This window comes from Pseudoliparis swirei, chromosome 18 (genome assembly GCF_029220125.1).
Source record: "Pseudoliparis swirei isolate HS2019 ecotype Mariana Trench chromosome 18, NWPU_hadal_v1, whole genome shotgun sequence".
Lineage (NCBI taxonomy): Eukaryota > Metazoa > Chordata > Actinopteri > Perciformes > Liparidae > Pseudoliparis > Pseudoliparis swirei.
Genome location: NC_079405.1, coordinates 27,508,544 through 27,526,378, shown reverse-complemented (window position 1 = coordinate 27,526,378; position 17,835 = coordinate 27,508,544). Strand labels below are relative to the sequence as shown.

At 48.3% G+C, this 17,835-nt stretch overlaps 1 protein-coding gene across 2 annotated transcripts in view; it reads right to left on the bottom strand.

Moving 5' to 3' along the window:
- Window positions 1-17,835, bottom strand: part of LOC130207937 (membrane-associated guanylate kinase, WW and PDZ domain-containing protein 1-like) — an 83,700-nt gene that overhangs the window by 23,679 nt on the left and 42,186 nt on the right. For both annotated transcript variants that reach the window (XM_056436720.1, XM_056436721.1), the window contains exons 3-8: window positions 8,785-8,904; window positions 7,837-8,076; window positions 4,885-5,119; window positions 4,034-4,116; window positions 3,451-3,486; window positions 77-134 (exon numbers count right to left, since the gene is read on the bottom strand). In XM_056436720.1, coding sequence (XP_056292695.1) covers window positions 77-134; window positions 3,451-3,486; window positions 4,034-4,116; window positions 4,885-5,119; window positions 7,837-8,076; window positions 8,785-8,904 — 772 coding nt within the window. The remainder of the gene's footprint in view (window positions 1-76; window positions 135-3,450; window positions 3,487-4,033; window positions 4,117-4,884; window positions 5,120-7,836; window positions 8,077-8,784; window positions 8,905-17,835) is intronic.

Genomic DNA, 17,835 nt, shown 5'->3' with positions numbered 1-17,835 from the left:
ATGTCGTTACGGTGCAGAGTGTCGGGCGGTGCAGATTGTCGGGCGGTGCAGAGTGTCGGGCGGTGCCTCCACTTACTCCACGTAGTAGACCCCGTACACCGGATCGTCGATCTTCTCCCATCCTTGAGGAAGTTCTGAAATACAAGAAGAAGAAAAAATTGAAATAGGACAAAATTGTGAGTGAGAATCAAGGCTGGAGCGTTGTGGGGGAGAGAGAGAGAGGGGGGGAGAGAGAGGGGGAGAGAGAGAGAGGGAGAGAGAGAGAGGGGGAGAGAGAGAGAGAGGGAGAGAGAGAGGGAGAGAGAGAGAGAGAGAGAGAGAGAGAGAGAGAGAGAGAGAGAGAGAGAGGGAGAGAGAGAGAGAGAGAGAGAGAGAGAGAGAGAGAGAGAGAGAGAGAGAGAGAGAGAGAGAGAGAGAGAGAGAGGGGGGGACCTTCTGCCTCATTGATTTGTGCCCGTCAGGCTCTCCAGGGCCAGAGTGACTCAACAGCTTCACAGGGTTTTCTCTCTCTCTCTCTCTCTCTCTCTCTCTCTCCCTCTCTCCCTCTCTCCCTCTCTCCCTCTTGCATGATTTAGTTTTGTAAGTTTTTTGTTGAACAGTATTACTAACCTGATTGAAGAATAGAGACTCCTAGAAAATTAATCTCTCCCTCTCCCCCCCTCCCCCTCTCTTCCCCCCCCCCCCCTCACACTGCTGACATTCCCCCACACATCAGATAAGACCCCCTCGGGCGGAGAGATGAATGGAGAGGTTTGCCAGGAGGAGGGAGGAGTGGCGGTGAGGTCAGAGAGAGGACAGGAAGAGGGAAAGACACAGTCAGTGCGTTTACATGCAATCGAATTATTGGCTTAGTCGGACTGAAATCGAATTATCCGTTTCATGTAAACACCTTAGTCGGACTATGTGCGGTCCGACTTCGGTCCGATTAACTCCCTGGATAGCTCGGTCCGATCCGGTTGATAATTCGACTCTCGCGGCATGTAACTCTGAATTCGATTCGGAACTGGACTTTGCGTCTTTGCGCATGCTCGAGATCCCTCTGCCCTCCTCCCTCCCATGTCGTGACCCGGAAGTCGAAAGAGACGATAAATTAAATTCTCTGTGTACCTTCGGCGACGGCGTCTTCTCTCCGTTATCAACTCAGCCAATAGCGCCATTTGCATTCGCTGTACTCCTATTAACACCATGGAAGAATAGTAGAGGGATGTAGCTTCGCCTCGCTCTCTGTTCGCCATCTTTCTCCAAATGTTGTTGTTGGTGGTGGTGAAGAGGTCAAGCGGAAATGGCTGCATCACCACGAGTTGTAATGAGAACAGCGCTGCCTATCGTATCGGATATGAGATGCTTTCGGCCAATGATTCGGATTACTCACTGCCATGTATATTGGGATAACAGCAGATCCCCCAAAAGATAGCAGAGTCCGACTAAAGTAAGATTAGAATTATACCATCATGTAAACGCACTGAGTGAGGGGGGTAGGAGGGGGGGGGGGGGTTCAGTCTCACGATGTGCAGAGAAAAACAGATTAATAATTAATTAATTAATTAATCAACAGCGGGCGAGAGAGAAGCACATTTCTTTTTACTCGAACGCCCGTATTCTTTATGAACGAACACGTATCCGTCCTTGGCTCAACACAATGGCGGTGTGTATGTGTGTGTGTGCGTGTGTGTGTGTATGTGTGTGTCTGTGTGAGTGTGTGCCCCCCCCCCCTTTGTGGACCGACTGAAAGCGGCTGCTCTCTGTTCAGAGCTTCAGAGAAAGTGCCGAAAAAAATATATCTAAACATGTCCGTGTGGCTGCAGCAGCGTTGATTATTGATTATTGGCCTCCTCATAGACAACGTCAGGGGCTTCTAATTGGCTACGAACACAAGAGTGTCCAGTAACCCTCTCCTGTTTTACATATCGTTTACCACCCCGCCAAATTAAGAGCGTGCAAGTCGACTGTAATTACAAATCATAAAACTAGAAGAGCCTCCCTCTGCTTCCTGATGAGGAGAGAGGAGGCAGCCAGATGGGACTGTTTCAACTGTGACACACACACACACACACACACACACACACACACACACACACACACACACACACACACACACACACACACACACACACACACACACACACACACACACACACACACACACACACACACACACACACACACACACACACACACACACACACACACACACACACACACACAGATGTCTGCAGAGACCAAAATCTGCATTCAGAGTCTATTTCCGTTACTGCGACCCAATATTTTCAACACCTGCCCGAAAAGCAGCGAATGCAAAAAAATGCACATGCAGCAACAACAACAAAAGAGAGGGAAGAAAAGAAAAGAAAGAAAAGAAAGGAAAGGCGCCGGCGCCGTGTGAACGGGGCGAAACCCGGCGAGCGCGGCTGAATTATCATTTCAGATTTCCCTTCGTCTGGAACGTGAAATGGAACGCGGCCCCGCTAGATTTTAATCACCCACTCCATTTCACGCCGCGCTGGTTCCGCCGCTTGCAGGAGCACCTGTGACGGTGTGTGTGTGTGTGTGTGTGTGTGTGTGTGGTTTACATTGCAGCGGGTCCCCGCGGCGCCCTTCATCCAAGAACATTACAGTGTGAATTGAAGCGTGATGAATGGCGTGTTTAACTCTGTGCATCTCGTTCTCCTGATACCGGGCTGCGATTGATTTCTCATGGGTAGGCATGTAGTGTGTGTGTGTGTGTGTGTGTGTGTGTGTGTGTGTTTCAATGCTCTACAATCATGCATCAGACACATCCTCTAATGGAATGACATCATCATCCAGACGGTCTCCAGCCAGACGCTGGATGATGATGTCATTCCGTGCGCCCTGCGGTGGCAGGCCTGTTGTTGTTGTTGTTGTTGTTGTCGCCTGGCGGAGGCGGCCATTAGGAAATCATCGTATTCTATTGCTTTTTAGTCATCTGATTTTCTTTTTCTTTGTATGAATTAAGTTGATTTGCATAACATATATGAAATATCTTATCCTTCAACTGTACTGAGCATCTGACTGCACTATTTTTTTTACTTTGTTGTACTATTTTTAACTGTTGGTTTCACGATATGTTTTGTATGTTTTTGTATGTATTGTATTTTGTCCTTTCTGTGGACCCCAGGAAGATTCGCGGTCGCTAAGGCGTCAGCTAATGGGGATCCAATACATAAACAAATAAACAAATCGTCAGAACGTTTTGCTCGCTGCCGGACGACTTTACGGTTTTCCGATCGCCCCCGGTGCGTTTGATTAAAGGAAAATAAGCCGCGCGGCGAGTCGGTCGAATCAACGGCGAGTCGGCGTGTCGGCGTGCGCTCTTAACTCCACAAATGAAGAAATTAAGTTGTTTTTTTATCGTTGCAAGAAGGAGTCAAGGAATCGAGAAGTCAAGGAGTCAAGGAGACACAGAGCGATGCAGTGAGAGAAGAGACCTACCGAGGTCGTTGTCCAGCTCCTCCGTGTGGACCCCTTCTGCTCGGCGGCGCAGCATCCATGTGGAATGGAGAGAAAAAGAGGAGGGGGGGGTCAGTCAACAACACGTGAGAGCCTCGTGAGTCAATCACCGCAAGGCGAGCTTCCCCCCCCCCCAACGATCCAGCGCGTCGCTCCTGATGCACGTCGCAGATCATCAATCATAAAAATCCCTCTTGAGAAGACGTTTTAATGCATTTCCCGTTTCCACCCCTGCCCAGCAGCTGAGGGAAGAAGGGAAGGAGACAAAGGAAGCCACATGATGACTTTCGACATCTTACGTGACCCAACACCGACCCCCGAAGGCCGCGGAGGGAACTACCGCTCTGTGTGTTGTTCCTGGACAGGAAACAGGAAGTGGTTCTCTAACCCCGGGGCATTTTAAAAAATCTAAATATTGAGTTTGTTAATTGGATCTAAAACTAGTAGTTTACTCCGTTATTGAACAACAATGAGAGAGTTGAAGCCTGTTGGATGGTCTGCGTCGCGCGGTGGGTCGCTGGTATTCGACACGAACGCAGAGAATCCCGCAGGTCATTGAACGTACCGTCGTCTTCACATTCTTCCAGGGGCTTCTGAGGCTTCTCCAGGCACCGGGGGTCGATCCAGGAGGTGGTCTTTGTGTTGTGGCTGAGGAGGAAAACACACAAATAAAACAATGTCCTCATGCCCCGTGTGTGAATAAGACCTGGAAACTTTGAAACTTGTAAGTAGCATGAAGGTTCTCTAAAGATGGCAGTTAATGTTTAAGGGCAACAGGACTGGAAATTAGAGTAGAAATAGAACAGTTTAGCACAAATACCGGCCTAGAGAAGAAAGAAAGCTCTTTTCCACCATTTGCTTTAAACACAGACAGCAGAGAATTAGAGGTTTGAATAAACCGGTGAACAGAGTCTCACCAGGTCACAGCGGACTTACTTTTTCCTAATAAAATGGAAATATATATATATATACACATATATAAAAAAAATTATTGGATATATATATATATATATATTTGTTGTTGGATATACATATATACATACATATAATTTTTTATTTTCTCTTATTTTTCTTTATTTTATATTAATTTTCTGATTTATTTGATATTAATTTAGGATAGGAATATAAGAGCATTTTTTCCTTCTACCTATACCTTTACAGCCTTTCTGTTTTGTATATTATATCGAATAATATTCTATTGTATTGCAATGACTGACTGAATAAAATACACAACAACAACAACTTTTAGGATCGAGGCCGAATGAAAAACAACAACAAATCAACCAAAATGGACCCGCGGTGCAGTTTTCCTGCAGACTTAACTTCAGAGTTAAGTTAACTTCAGAGCTCGTGAATAACGACTTTATTCCGCACTTCGTCGTCTGTGATGTAATTCGCGCCTCGCTCAGAACTCACTCGATGAAGTAGACCTCTCCGTTCTCGGTGAAGGCCATCTCCCAGTTGTCGGGCAGAGTTCCCAGAGGATCCTCCGGGGGAGGATGGCTCAGGTAAGGGTGCGACTGCTCCGTGCTCTCCGTGGTGGCCGACGGCGAGGGGGTCCTGCCGACGTAGGGCGGGTCGCTCTTGCGCGCGGGGGGGGGGCCGTAGGGGTGCACCGAGTGGGGGGTCTCGTCTACTTCACTAGAATCTCCTGGAGAGAAATTGGGAAAAAAGGAGAAAACAGAACATTTGGGTTTAAAGAGCAGCCTGGAAACCAGAGGAAGCTCCATCTCTTTTCGGGAGCTCCATCTGTCCTCTTCCCTGAGAGCACGGCCACGTTGGCCGGAGAGTGGGCCGTTCACACCTCCGGCCGCTTGGCTTCTGGTGCTTCGTTTTCCTTGTCCTCTCGTTTTCACACTCACACTTGACTGGCACCTTCAGTGCAATCACAGGCGGCAAATAAACAACTTGTTTTGGGGGGGTGTCCCGCCTCCTCAGGCAAAAAAACACATGGCAGAAACAGCTTTTAGGGCGCCGAGTCGAGCTCCTCGCGACGGAGAGGAGACTTTACCGTTAAATAAACGTTAAATAAGTGATAGATGTTGCCACTGGAAACAATCGGAGGGGAGGAACACATGGAGATGTCGGCCGACGGCTCCCAGCGTGTTTGATTCCTCTCATGGAGCCTCCAGTGAACGTCCAGGTGGTGCAGTTGTAGAAACGGAGGCCGCTCGGTCGTCCACCCTCTGCCGCTCGCAGCCAGATGGCACTATTTTACATTTTTTGACGCATAGATACAGGCAGATGTAGTCAAACCCAGAGAGCACTAACTTACCAATCAAAGACGCTCCTGCGCGGCTCTCTGCACCTCCTTTGTGCTCTTTCTCCCACTTCTTCATTTATGAGCTGCTCCTCCTCCTCCACAGAATACAATCCTCCCTCTTCCTCCCCTTTCTTTCCTCCGTCCAATCCTTTTCAGTCTTGCTTCTTTTTTTCCCCCCGGGGCCACTCCCTCTTTCTTCTTCTTCTCCTATTTAATTTCCTGCAACCTCGTCTCTCTCTCCCCCTTGCATTCCCTCCCACTTCATCCATCACAACTAAATATTCTGTTGTTTTTTCCCTCGCCTTTCAACCGGTGCTGCAGAAAGCAGGAGGGGGGAGGGGGAGGGGGGGGGCATTCAAGCGTTAAACTCCAGAACCAACAGAAGGCAGCGTGCTCTCGGGCTGTTGTTGGAGACGGCCTTGTGTACTCACTGACTCCAGGTCTGTTTGTTTGTAGAGGTGTGAACACCAGCTGATGAAGCACGAGAGTCATGGAGTTGGTTCTCGTCAAAAATAATGGCAACAAACCACAAGAAAGTGGCAACAAACCAACAGAAAATGGCAACAAACCAACAGAAAATGGCAACAAACCACAAGAAAATGGCAACACACTACAAGAAAATGGCAACAAACTGCAAGAAAATGGCAACAAACCAACAGAAAATGGCAACAAATCACAAGAAAATGGCAACAAACTACAAGAAAATGGCAACAAACTACAAGAAAATGGCAACGAACTGACAGAAAATGGCGGCTTGACAGTTAATTGCGTTCAAAATTGTGAAAATATGTGGGGGAAAAGGCATTTGAATTGATTTAATGTGGACCTGTGTGCCCGGCCTGCGATTTAGAATTTCAAAATAAATGAATAATTGTTCCGGATCCTGCCGTAGACCGGGATATCCGCCGCCTGGAGTTCAGCCCCGGCTGCAGGACGGGTTTCAAATGGGCCTCGAGTGACACGACGGTGACGTCATGGTGCAAAGTTCGCGAAAAAGAAAATGGCACCAAACCAACAGAACCGTCACTTGACAGTTAGTTGGAGGCAAAATTGTGAAATGGTTTGAAAAATAAAAACCTGCATAAAAAACAGACGAGTGGCGTTTCACTGGCTGCTGCCGGTGCGAAGCCGCCACATCTTACTTCCAAATAAATGAAAGATTGTGCCGAAATCCGGCGGAGACGAGGCTGTTGTTTACACCGGGCCTTGAGTGACACGACGGGGACTTGTTTTTTGGGGATTTCACCTCCATCCTCTCAGAGAGGAGCTGCTGGGTGGGAACAGAAACGCACATCTGTCGCCAATAAACAGCCAGAGGAAAAAAACACGACTGAGCAGGCGGTTCAAGTCGCCTGCGGACTTCCACGGTACGCCTTCGCTTAAAATATATATATATAATAATATATAATATATATATACATTATATAATATAACATATAGATATATAATATATACTGTATATTATATAAATATCATATAATATATATAATATATATATCATATTATATAATATATAATATATAAAATATATATATGTTATATATAATATATATAATATATATGTTTATTAAATATAGTCGCATTTAAATCAACTGTCTTACGTGACGTCATTAGTGTTCACGTAGCGGGTTATTCCAGATATTTAGTATTTCATCTGTATGAAATTGGGGGACCTGATGCCCTGACATGAGTCCTTACCCCGGATCAAAACCCCCAAACACTGGATGCTACATTTCCCACAATGCAACAGTGTAATTATTACACCCTACCTGACTAGTGAGCACACACACACACACACACACTGTCTGTTAGAGACGTGTCGTCCCCTAATACATCACACGTCATTTAGCCGACGCTTTTATCCAAAGCCACTTACATGTGACATTCACACAGGTTCAGGGTTAAGTGTCTTGCTCAAGGGCACATGGACTCAGGCGGGGATTGAACCGCCAACCCCCTGATTGAAACCCAAGCAAGTCACCCAGATGACATCATCAGACTCGACTAGTCTCCCTCGCGAGTCACCCGAAAAATACATGTTTTCACTCAAGAGGAAGCACACTCTGGTCCACTCTTTAAGCCCCGCCCCCTCCCCACACACACACCTGTAAAGCTGCTGTTCATGTCCGGGAGGTCCTCGTCGTCCTCCTGCTGCTCGGCGGGTCCTATTCCAGCATGGCGCATGTCATTGTAGAAGGTGCCGCGTCGGGGAGTGGAGTTCTGCGAGTCCGGCAGGCTGAGCCCGTCGGCCCGTGGGGCATCACCGCGGCGACCGCTGCTGGGAATCACTGTCCCGCTGGGGGGGGGGGGCTGCACCGGGGGCTTGGGCGTCCCATAATAGTTTCCTAGGCAACGAAAAAGGGAGAAGGCAGGGAGATGGATGGGGGGAGGGATTTTTTTTTTTTAAGAAGACAGAGAAAAGGAGGGTATTTTAGAAGGAGGGGGTCAAAAGGTTATGCGAGTTTGTGTGTGTGTGAGAGAGTGAGTGTGTGTGTGTGAAAGAGAGTGAGTGTGTGTGTGTGTGTGAAAGAGTGAGTGTGTGTGTGTGTGAGTGAGTGAGTGAGTGAGTGAGTGAGTGAGTGAGTGAGTGTGTGTGTGTGAGAGAAAGAGAGTGAGTGTGTGTGAGTCGTCCCGAGGAGAAGTCCAGAGGAGCTGTCCCAAAGAAATGTCCCGAGGAGACGCCCTAGGAGACGTCCCGAGGAGACGTCCCTAGGAGACGTCCCGAGGAGACGTCCCGAGGAGACGCCCCTAGGAGACGTCCCTAGGAGATGCCCTAGGAGACGTCCCTAGGAGACGTCCAGAGGAGACACTGTTCAGACGTCTTCCTGCGACGGGTTTACTTGGATGTAAAAAGCAGAATGTAGAGTGAAGAAGGAGCTCCTTGACTCGATGGAGACGACAGCAGAACCTGAGTGTTGAGTGGCGGCTGGCGGCAGCGAGGAGACGCGGCTCACGGCTGGTCGACACCGGACGGGACACACAACTAAAGCCCGGATCGAGGGGGGATTTGGGTTTTTTGGGGGGGGATTTGGGTTTTTTGGGGGGGGATTTACCGTCATACGTTCCGATCTCCAGCAGCGTGCCGCTCTGCTCCAACTTCAGGAAGTCCTCCACCGAGAGGAAGTTGTAGTCCACGCCGGGAACTTCTCCGTCACGAGGGGCACGGGTCGTACCTGCACCACGAGAGAGAGAGAGAGAGAGAGAGAGGGAGGAGGAGAGGAGAGAGAGAGGGGGAGAGAGAGAGCGAGTGAGGGAGAGAGAGAGAGCGAGTGAGGGAGAGAGAGAGAGGGTAGAGAGAGAGCGAGTGAGGGAGAGAGAGCGAGTGATGGAGAGAGAGAGAGGGGGAGGAGGAGAGAGAGAAAGAGAGAGTGAGAAAGAGAGAGTGAGAGAGAGAAAGAGAGAGTGAGAGAGAGAAAGTGAGAGAGAGAGGGTGAGAGAGGGAGGGAGGGAGAGAGAGAGAGAGGGGGGGGGGAGGGGAGGGAGAGAGGGGGAGAGAGAGAGAGAGAGAGAGAGAGAGAGAGGGAGGGGAGGGAGACGGAGAGAGAGGGAGGGGGGGAGAGTGAGAGAGAGAGAAAGTGAGAGAGAGAGAGAAAGTGAGAGAGAGTGAGGGGGGGGAGGGAGGGAGGGAGAGAGAGTGAGGGAGGGAGAGAGAGAGAGAGAGGGAGGGGAGAGGGGGAGAAGAGAGAGGGAGGGGGAGAGAGAGAGAGAGAATGTGAGAGAGAGAGAGGGGGGGAGGGAGGGAGAAAGAGAAAGTGAGAGAGAGAGAGAGAGAGAGAGAGGGGGGGGAGGGAGGGAGAGAGAGAGAGAGGGGAGGGAGGGAGGGAGAGAGAGAGTTAGACTAGAACAACAAGGAATAACAGTCAAGATTTCTTCGTGGCAGCTGGCGTGTGATAATTCACTTGAAGCATTGCATTCTGGGTAATCACTCCACTTCTCGTACCAACAGAAAGGGAGTTGGCATCTGAAAACCGGTTTGGCCGCCGTGTCGTCGTGCTTCTGTCTCCTGGATATGAGGTAAATGAACAGGGGGGGGGGGGGGGGCAGTGTCACATCCAGCGTGACAACAGTCTCCATTGTTTGCTTCCTTCACACTGGGGGGGGGGGGGGGGGCATCGTAGTAGCACCTCAGTGGGATCCTGCCATATGTGGGGGAGAAAGGGAGTGTGTGTGTGTGTGTGTGGTTTGGCATGTAGCCTGTGAGATTCTAGCACTTCGTCGTCAACACGCCTGTTGACAGTCGGCGTCGACGGTAAACACTCACAGCCAACCGACAACAACAACGCACCTCCTTCCCTTCTTGCTTTCCCTCCTTTCCTCCCTTCCTTTCTTGCTTTCCTTCTCTTGGTCGGTAGCAATAAGCCGGTATAAATAGATGTGGGGAAAAGGGGGCGGGGCTACTCCACTGCAGCCACGCTCAGTGACACCGGTGATAGATCACACATGTAGATTACACTCGCACAAGCACAGCCTCCATGTGGAAACGGGCACTTCCTGTTCATCACTTCCTGTTCATCACTTCCTGTTCATCACTTCCAAACACCGCGCAATTGATCAAAGAAGAAAGGGCAAACCCAACCAGAGAAGGAGCCAGAGAAGGAGTCCAAGAAGGAGCCAGAGAAGGAGCCAGATGAGTCAGAGAAGGAGTTAGAGAAGGAGTCAGAGAAGGAGCCAGAAAAGGAGCCAGAAGGAGTCAGAGAAGGAGCCAGAAAAGGAGCCAGAAGGAGTCAGTGAAGGAGCCAGAGAAGGAGCCAGAGAAGGAGCCAGAGAAGGAGCCAGAGAAGGAGCCAGAGAAGGAGCCAGAGAAGGAGCCAAAGGAGTTAGATAAGGAGTCAGAGAAGGAGCCAGAGAAGGAGCCAGAAAAGGAGTCAGAGAAGGAGCCAGAGAAGGAGCCAGAGAAGGAGTCAGAGAAGGAGCCAGAGAAGGAGCCAGAAAAGGAGTCAGAGAAGGAGCCAGAAAAGGAGTCAGAGAAGGAGCCAGAGAAGGAGTCAGAGAAGGAGTCAGCGAAGGAACCAGAGAAGGAGTCAGAGAAGGCGCCAGAGAAGGAGTCAGAGAAGGAGTCAGCGAAGGAGTCAGCGAAGGAGTCAGAGAAGGAGTCAGCGAAGGAACCAGAGAAGGAGTCAGAGAAGGAGCCAGAGAAGGAGTCAGAGAAGGAGCCAGAAAAGGAGCCAGAAGGAGTCAGAGAAGGAGTCAGAGAAGGAGTCAGAGAAGGAGCCAGAAAAGGAGCCAGAAGGAGTCAGCGAAGGAGTCAGCGAAGGAGTCAGCGAAGGAGTCAGCGAAGGAGTCAGCGAAGGAGCCAGAAAAGGAGCCAGAGAAGGAGCCAGAGAAGGAGTCAGAGAAGGAGTCAGCGAAGGAGTCAGAGAAGGAGTCAGAGAAGGGGCCAGAGAAGGAGTCAGAGAAGGAGTCAGAGAAGGAGTCAGAGAAGGAGCCAGAAAAGGAGCCAGAAGGAGTCAGAGAAGGAGTCAGAGAAGGAGCCAGAAAAGGAGCCAGAAGGAGTCAGCGAAGGAGTCAGTGAAGGAGCCAGAGAAGGAGCCAGAAAAGGAGCCAGAGAAGGAGCCAGAAAAGGAGCCAGAGAAGGAGCCAGATGAGTCAGAGAAGGAGTTAGATAAGGAGTCAGAGAAGGAGCCAGAGAAGGAGCCAGAAAAGGAGTCAGAGAAGGAGCCAGAGAAGGAGTCAGAGAAGGAGCCAGAGAAGGAGCCAGAAAAGGAGTCAGAGAAGGAGCCAGAAAAGGAGTCAGAGAAGGAGCCAGAGAAGGAGTCAGAGAAGGAGTCAGCGAAGGAACCAGAGAAGGAGTCAGAGAAGGCGCCAGAGAAGGAGTCAGAGAAGGAGTCAGCGAAGGAGTCAGCGAAGGAGTCAGAGAAGGAGTCAGCGAAGGAACCAGAGAAGGAGTCAGAGAAGGAGCCAGAGAAGGAGTCAGAGAAGGAGCCAGAAAAGGAGCCAGAAGGAGTCAGAGAAGGAGTCAGAGAAGGAGTCAGAGAAGGAGCCAGAAAAGGAGCCAGAAGGAGTCAGCGAAGGAGTCAGCGAAGGAGCCAGAAAAGGAGCCAGAAAAGGAGCCAGAGAAGGAGTCAGCGAAGGAGCCAGAAAAGGAGCCAGAGAAGGAGCCAGCGAAGGAGTCAGAGAAGGAGTCAGAGAAGGAGTCAGAGAAGGGGCCAGAGAAGGAGTCAGAGAAGGAGTCAGAGAAGGAGCCAGAGAAGGAGCCAGAGAAGGAGCCAGAGAAGGAGTCAGAGAAGGAGTCAGAGAAGGAGCCAGAGAAGGAGCCAGAGAAGGAGTCAGAGAAGGAGTCAGGGTTAAAGATTATTTTTTTAAATCCTCATCATTAGCAATTCAAGAAAATGCTCAAGGAAACAAGTGTTGAGATGTTTGGCAGTCGTACTGTAGATACACTGCTGCTGCATAGACACACACACACACACACACACACACACACACACACCCACATGCACACGCACACACACACGCACACACCCGCCCCCCCCCCCAAAGAAACTCCAGTAGAGGAGTCTGTGTGATGCACAGCAGAACATGTGTTATGTTCTTCATGAGAATATAAATACAAGAAAAAGGGAAAGTCATTCCAGCGTCTGCATCACACCACTGGGTCTCTGCTGTTGCTAGGGGCAACCGAGGAAGAGGGGGGAAGGCTGCGAGGGCCAGTTTGTCCTCCGGTGATGACAACGATGCGGCCCCCCGTTCAATCCACAGAGCTGGGACTCCGGATGAGAACGCAAGAACGATGTGGAAGAGATTTGATTGACAGCGAGCTCAGAGCCCGCCTCCTTGCTACCTGGGCATCAACAGGTAAACAAACACCTGACTGTTCACCCTCGAGCCTGCAGAACACACACTCTGAGGACCACGACGTCTTCGTCCGATACCCAGCGTCCTCAACCAGGAAACCCTGTGTGTGTGTGTGTGTGTGTGTGTGTGTGTGTGTGTGCCCGTGTGTTGTATTTAATCACACAATAATGTGCGGGGTGTTCGCGTTATTGTGTCCACCCTGCTCAGCGCTGCATTCGAGGCACGTGGGAACTCTTACGACTCCTTACAAAGTGAAAGCCGTCATGTATGTGGGTTATTATAAATACGTGAGATTTTAAACAGCCGTGGAAACGTCGGGGCGCAGACCTGCACCTCCTCCTCCTCCTCCGAGGAAGAGGAGGAGGAGAATTGTATAGTTCATGTTTAAACACGTGGAGAATAACCACACATCGTAATTGGTTCTGTCCCTTCACGCCGCGCTGAGCCCCGTCTCCCCTCGGGCGGTCAGACACCAGAAGGGTGTGTGTAATTGTGTGTGTAATTGTGTGTGTGTGTAATTGTGTGTGTGTGTGTTTGTGTGTAATTGTGTGTGTGTGTGTGTGTGTGTGTGAGAGAGAATGGCTTGTAGTGGTACAAAAGGGGTTGGGAGGGAAACACCTACTGCTATAATCAGCAGCTGTTCCACCACCACCCGCTGCCAACACACACACACACACACACACACACACACACACAATCAGATATTCTCAAAAGTTAGTCCTTTGTCCGCTATCAAAATGGAGGGGTCAAAGGTCACGACCCCGGGTCACAACGTCACTTCCGGTCAAACTAAAAAAGGCCCTTCACAATAAAAGTCCAGGATGTTATTCTCCGGATTAAAATGACGGGCTCCAACGGTTTCGACCTTTCTGAAATACTAATTTCGTTGCCATGCAACATGCATGTAAACATCGTTCACATGTTCGCATCACACAGTCAACACGGTAAACAGTCTTTTTCCCTATTCTCGACAACAAATTCACAATAATAATATTCTCTCGAATATTTCCTATTATAATATCTTTCTGTATTATTAATTTAAAGCATAGGACTTCCTCTGTGTGCATGTGCACAATCTAAATAAACTATGACAACTTAAAAGTAGAAAGAAAAAAGGAAAATAGATTTGTCTTTTCATGCACTTTAACACGAGGGAGATCTTCAGCCCGGTTCCCTCTCGGAGAACCAAAAGCACTCAGCGGCAGACGGACCGGAGCGCCTCATCTATATTTAATGGATGTCGGACTATTTTCAGGGAACATCTGGCCTCCTGGTGGCTGAGAGGTCGCTGACTTTAGTGAGGCCAGAGGACCTATAATACTATATCATTCAATTATAATACTGTATTATTTAATTATAATACTGTATTATTTAATTATAATACTGTATATTCAGTTATAATACTATATACACAATTATAATACTATATTATTCAATTATAATACTGTATTATTCAATTATAATACTATATTATTCAATTATAATATTGTATTATTTAATTAGAATACTGTATATTCAATTATAATACTGTATATTCAATTATGATACTGTATATTAAATTATAATACTATATTATTCAATTATAATACTGTATTATTTAATTATAATACTGTATATTCAATTATAATACTCAATTATAATACTATATTATTCAATTATAATACTGTATATTGAATTATAATACTATATACTCAATTATAATACTGTATATTCAATTATAATACTCAATTATAATACTATATTATTCAATTATAATACTGTATATTCAATTGTAATACTATATACTCAATTATAATACTGTATATTCAATTATAATACTATATACTCAATTATAATACTATATTATTCAATTATATTACTATATATTCAATTATAATACTGTTAAATTATAATACTATGTTGTTCAATGTTATTCAATTATAATACTATATATTCAGTTACAATACTATGTTATTCAATTATATTATGATGTTATTCAATTATAATACTGTTATTAGATTAAAATACAATGTTATTCAATTATAAAACTATATTATTCAATATAATGTTATTAAATTAGGCATCACAGAAACATATTCCACAGTACAATCAAGGACTGGGAGGTAAATTGTTTTCCGAGCCGTTTTAAGAAATCTTATTTATAAATGTATCTGTTGACAGAAAATGAAATCCTGTTTTTATTAAACATAAAGTTTAGTACCAGCGGTCCCATCTGTGGAGACACGGCGCTGTCTATTTATCAAGCTTTCATAGTTCTATGTATTTTATTGGTGGTTTTGTTTGTATTTTATTCTATTTGAATGTGTTCTACTATCTGGACTTTGAGTCTGGAATAAAAGATTGTTTGATTGATTGATTGATTGATTTTGACCCACTGCTATATCCTGAAGACAGAACTAGCAATGACACAAGGACAACACATGGGCGTAAAATCTGTGATTCTTGTTCACGCCGCCCCACACTAAAAATAACCACGTGTGAAAGATCCCCCCCCCCCCCCTCCAGGCCGGGCCTTCGTCATCGAGCTGTGACCTACATTTAATTCCCTCCACGAGGACGACGTCGGGCTCCGGCTTCTTGGACGATGTTGGGATTTACGGCCGGGAGGCGGAGCCTGGACATCTCCTCCGGATCCACATTGTACGTCTTCCTTTACGATAAACAAACCCTCTGACATCGTACGCGGTAACGGCACCGTGACGTAAAAACACACGACGAGGATTCACTTCCTGTTTGCTCGACAAACGAGGAGGCGGAGCTTGTTCTCACCCCTCTGGGCGGCGAAGACTTTGAGGAGCACCCAAAAAAAAAATGTCAATATCCACGAGCAAAGAAAAGGCAGACGAGACCGAAGGGGGAGGAGCTGAGTAGAGAGTTCGTATCCATGTCTCAGAGGACGTTGATGTTTTTGTTTTTTTCATTTGACGATGACGCCTGTATTTGATCGTAACCTGGAGGTTTATTGATTTTTATGATGTAACTATTTCCTACCTTAGTGAAGGCTGTAATATCAGGCCACACACACACCTCAGTATGACCTAGATACTCACTGTCTTCCAGGAGGGTTCAAACACCTTCAGCTCAGAGCAGCGTGGAGTTCATTTATCGGGCGATGAAACAGAAATGCAGAATTAAAAACAACACGAAGGTTTTCAGGATTATTTTGGACGTATTTTCACGGTGAACCGACTACCGGGGAAAGTAGACCGCCACAAACGTGTTTTGGTCATGATGCATTATCAGAATTGTTCTATTCATAGTTCCACGTGTTCTTCATTCGGCTCGTGAGCTGATCCACTTCAGCTCAGTCGGGGTGGGGGGGATTTTTAAGTATTTACGTTGAGTTTTACTGAAATAAGGACGTGATAACGTAGAACGCTGTAGCGTAGCTGGTGATGACGCGGCCTCGTCTCTCGGGTTTGAGGCTAGCAGACTGCCGTCATATTACACACACACACACACACACACACACACACACACAGGGCTGTGGGGGCCTGTCAGCAGGGTGGATGCAGCCATCTGTCCCATGAAGGGTTAATCCAACCACACACACACACACACACACAGGCCACAGATACACCAGCGTCTTCTAGCTCCACGCCGCCAATGTTATCTCCTTTTCTTGGGGGGGGGGGGGGGGCGAGGACGTAAGGACACCCCCAATCAATACACCTGATTCCTCAAGCGCCCCCCCCCCCCCCCATGTGGTGGTGGCAGGGGGGATTAAACATGGAAGGCGACCGTGTCAGAGATGTTTTTTCAATGATTGGAACGGATGCCTTTCATTAGGGATGGAGTGCTTTCGTTTGGGTGGGGGGGGGGGGGATTCTCACACACACACACACACACACACACACCACAATGAGATCAAAACAGGCCTTCCTGTCCCTGGACCCCGGTGACGTGCTTCAGTCTCTCATTTCTCTCTCTCTCCCTTCACAAGCGACGCTTTGAGCTCTAAAGGATTCTGAGGGCCGGGGGAAGGGAATAAAAGAGAGGGGGATGAGGAGGAGAAACCTGAAGGGCAGGAGTGCAACGTGGAGCTCAATCAGCCAGAAACTGCCTGGATATGCCTGGATATGCCCCCCACACACACACACACACACAGCCTTTGTCTTTTGCAGTCCACCCAGAAACAGGAGCACCGTGGGGCAACACGGACGTGGAGAGAGAGGCTTTCTAAAAACGCTACATTTAGGAGGAGTGGTGGAGGGAGGGATGGAGAGAGAGAGAGGGGGGGGGGGGTCATCCAGACACAAGATGGATTGAGAGAGAGAGAGAGAGAGAGAGAGAGAGAGAAGGAAAGGAGGAGGGAGGAGGAGGCAGAAGCTAATCTTAGCGTCCTGGAAGCTGCAGACAGACAAACAGACGGTCATGGCTTCTGTTGTGATGGAGCATGTCAACAGATGCACACACACACACACACATGCACATACTCATACACACACACACACACGAGACAGACGGACGCACACCGCTTCCGTTTTGACCACAACACACATCCTAATCCTCCTCCTCCTCCTCCTCCTCATCCCCAACCCTCAATCGTTAAAAAAAATTAAAATCACAGCGACCACTCGGCGTCCCCCCCCCCACCACACACTCCAAATGAAACACAGGACCAAATACCTCAATGAGGGGGGGCTTCCTCCTCCTCCTCTTCCTCCTCTTCCTCCTCCTCCTTCACCTCACAGTCCACGGAACACAACACCACGTCGACGGAGGGAGCGACAACACGCCGGAAAAAAGAAAAAAGGGGCAAAAAAACCCCCAAAACAACCCAGATCCGGTCCGGAGGATGAGAGGGAGGAATGTGCCGGCGTGCCGCTTCCCCCTCTCCTATTCCAGCCCTCCTCTTCCTCTTCCTCTTTCCCCGTGCGTCTGTCCTCTGTCCAGCGCTGTGATGCTAAGCTAACGGGCGCTAAAGCGAAGCAGCATCCACACACGGGGGCTTATAGTGCGCGCACACACACACACACACACACACTGCTGTCTCGCTCACTGACTGGGAGGCTGTCTCCGTCTCGCAGGCTCCCACATGCACCCGCCCACCTCTCTCTCTCCCCCTCTCTCTCCCTCCCTCCCCTTCTCTCGGCTGTTCACCCCATTCTTTCTTCTTCTCACAGATCCCCTTCAGTTATTTTTTTTCTCCTCTTTCTTTTAACCCTTCTCCAGACACTGACACACACACACACACACACACACACATCGTCCTGGACCAACTTTTGAAGAGGCGAGTGAGGAGGTGAAATATCTCGACGGGGGTCAATTCATGTACGTTCACAGTTACCCACAATGCATTGCACTTC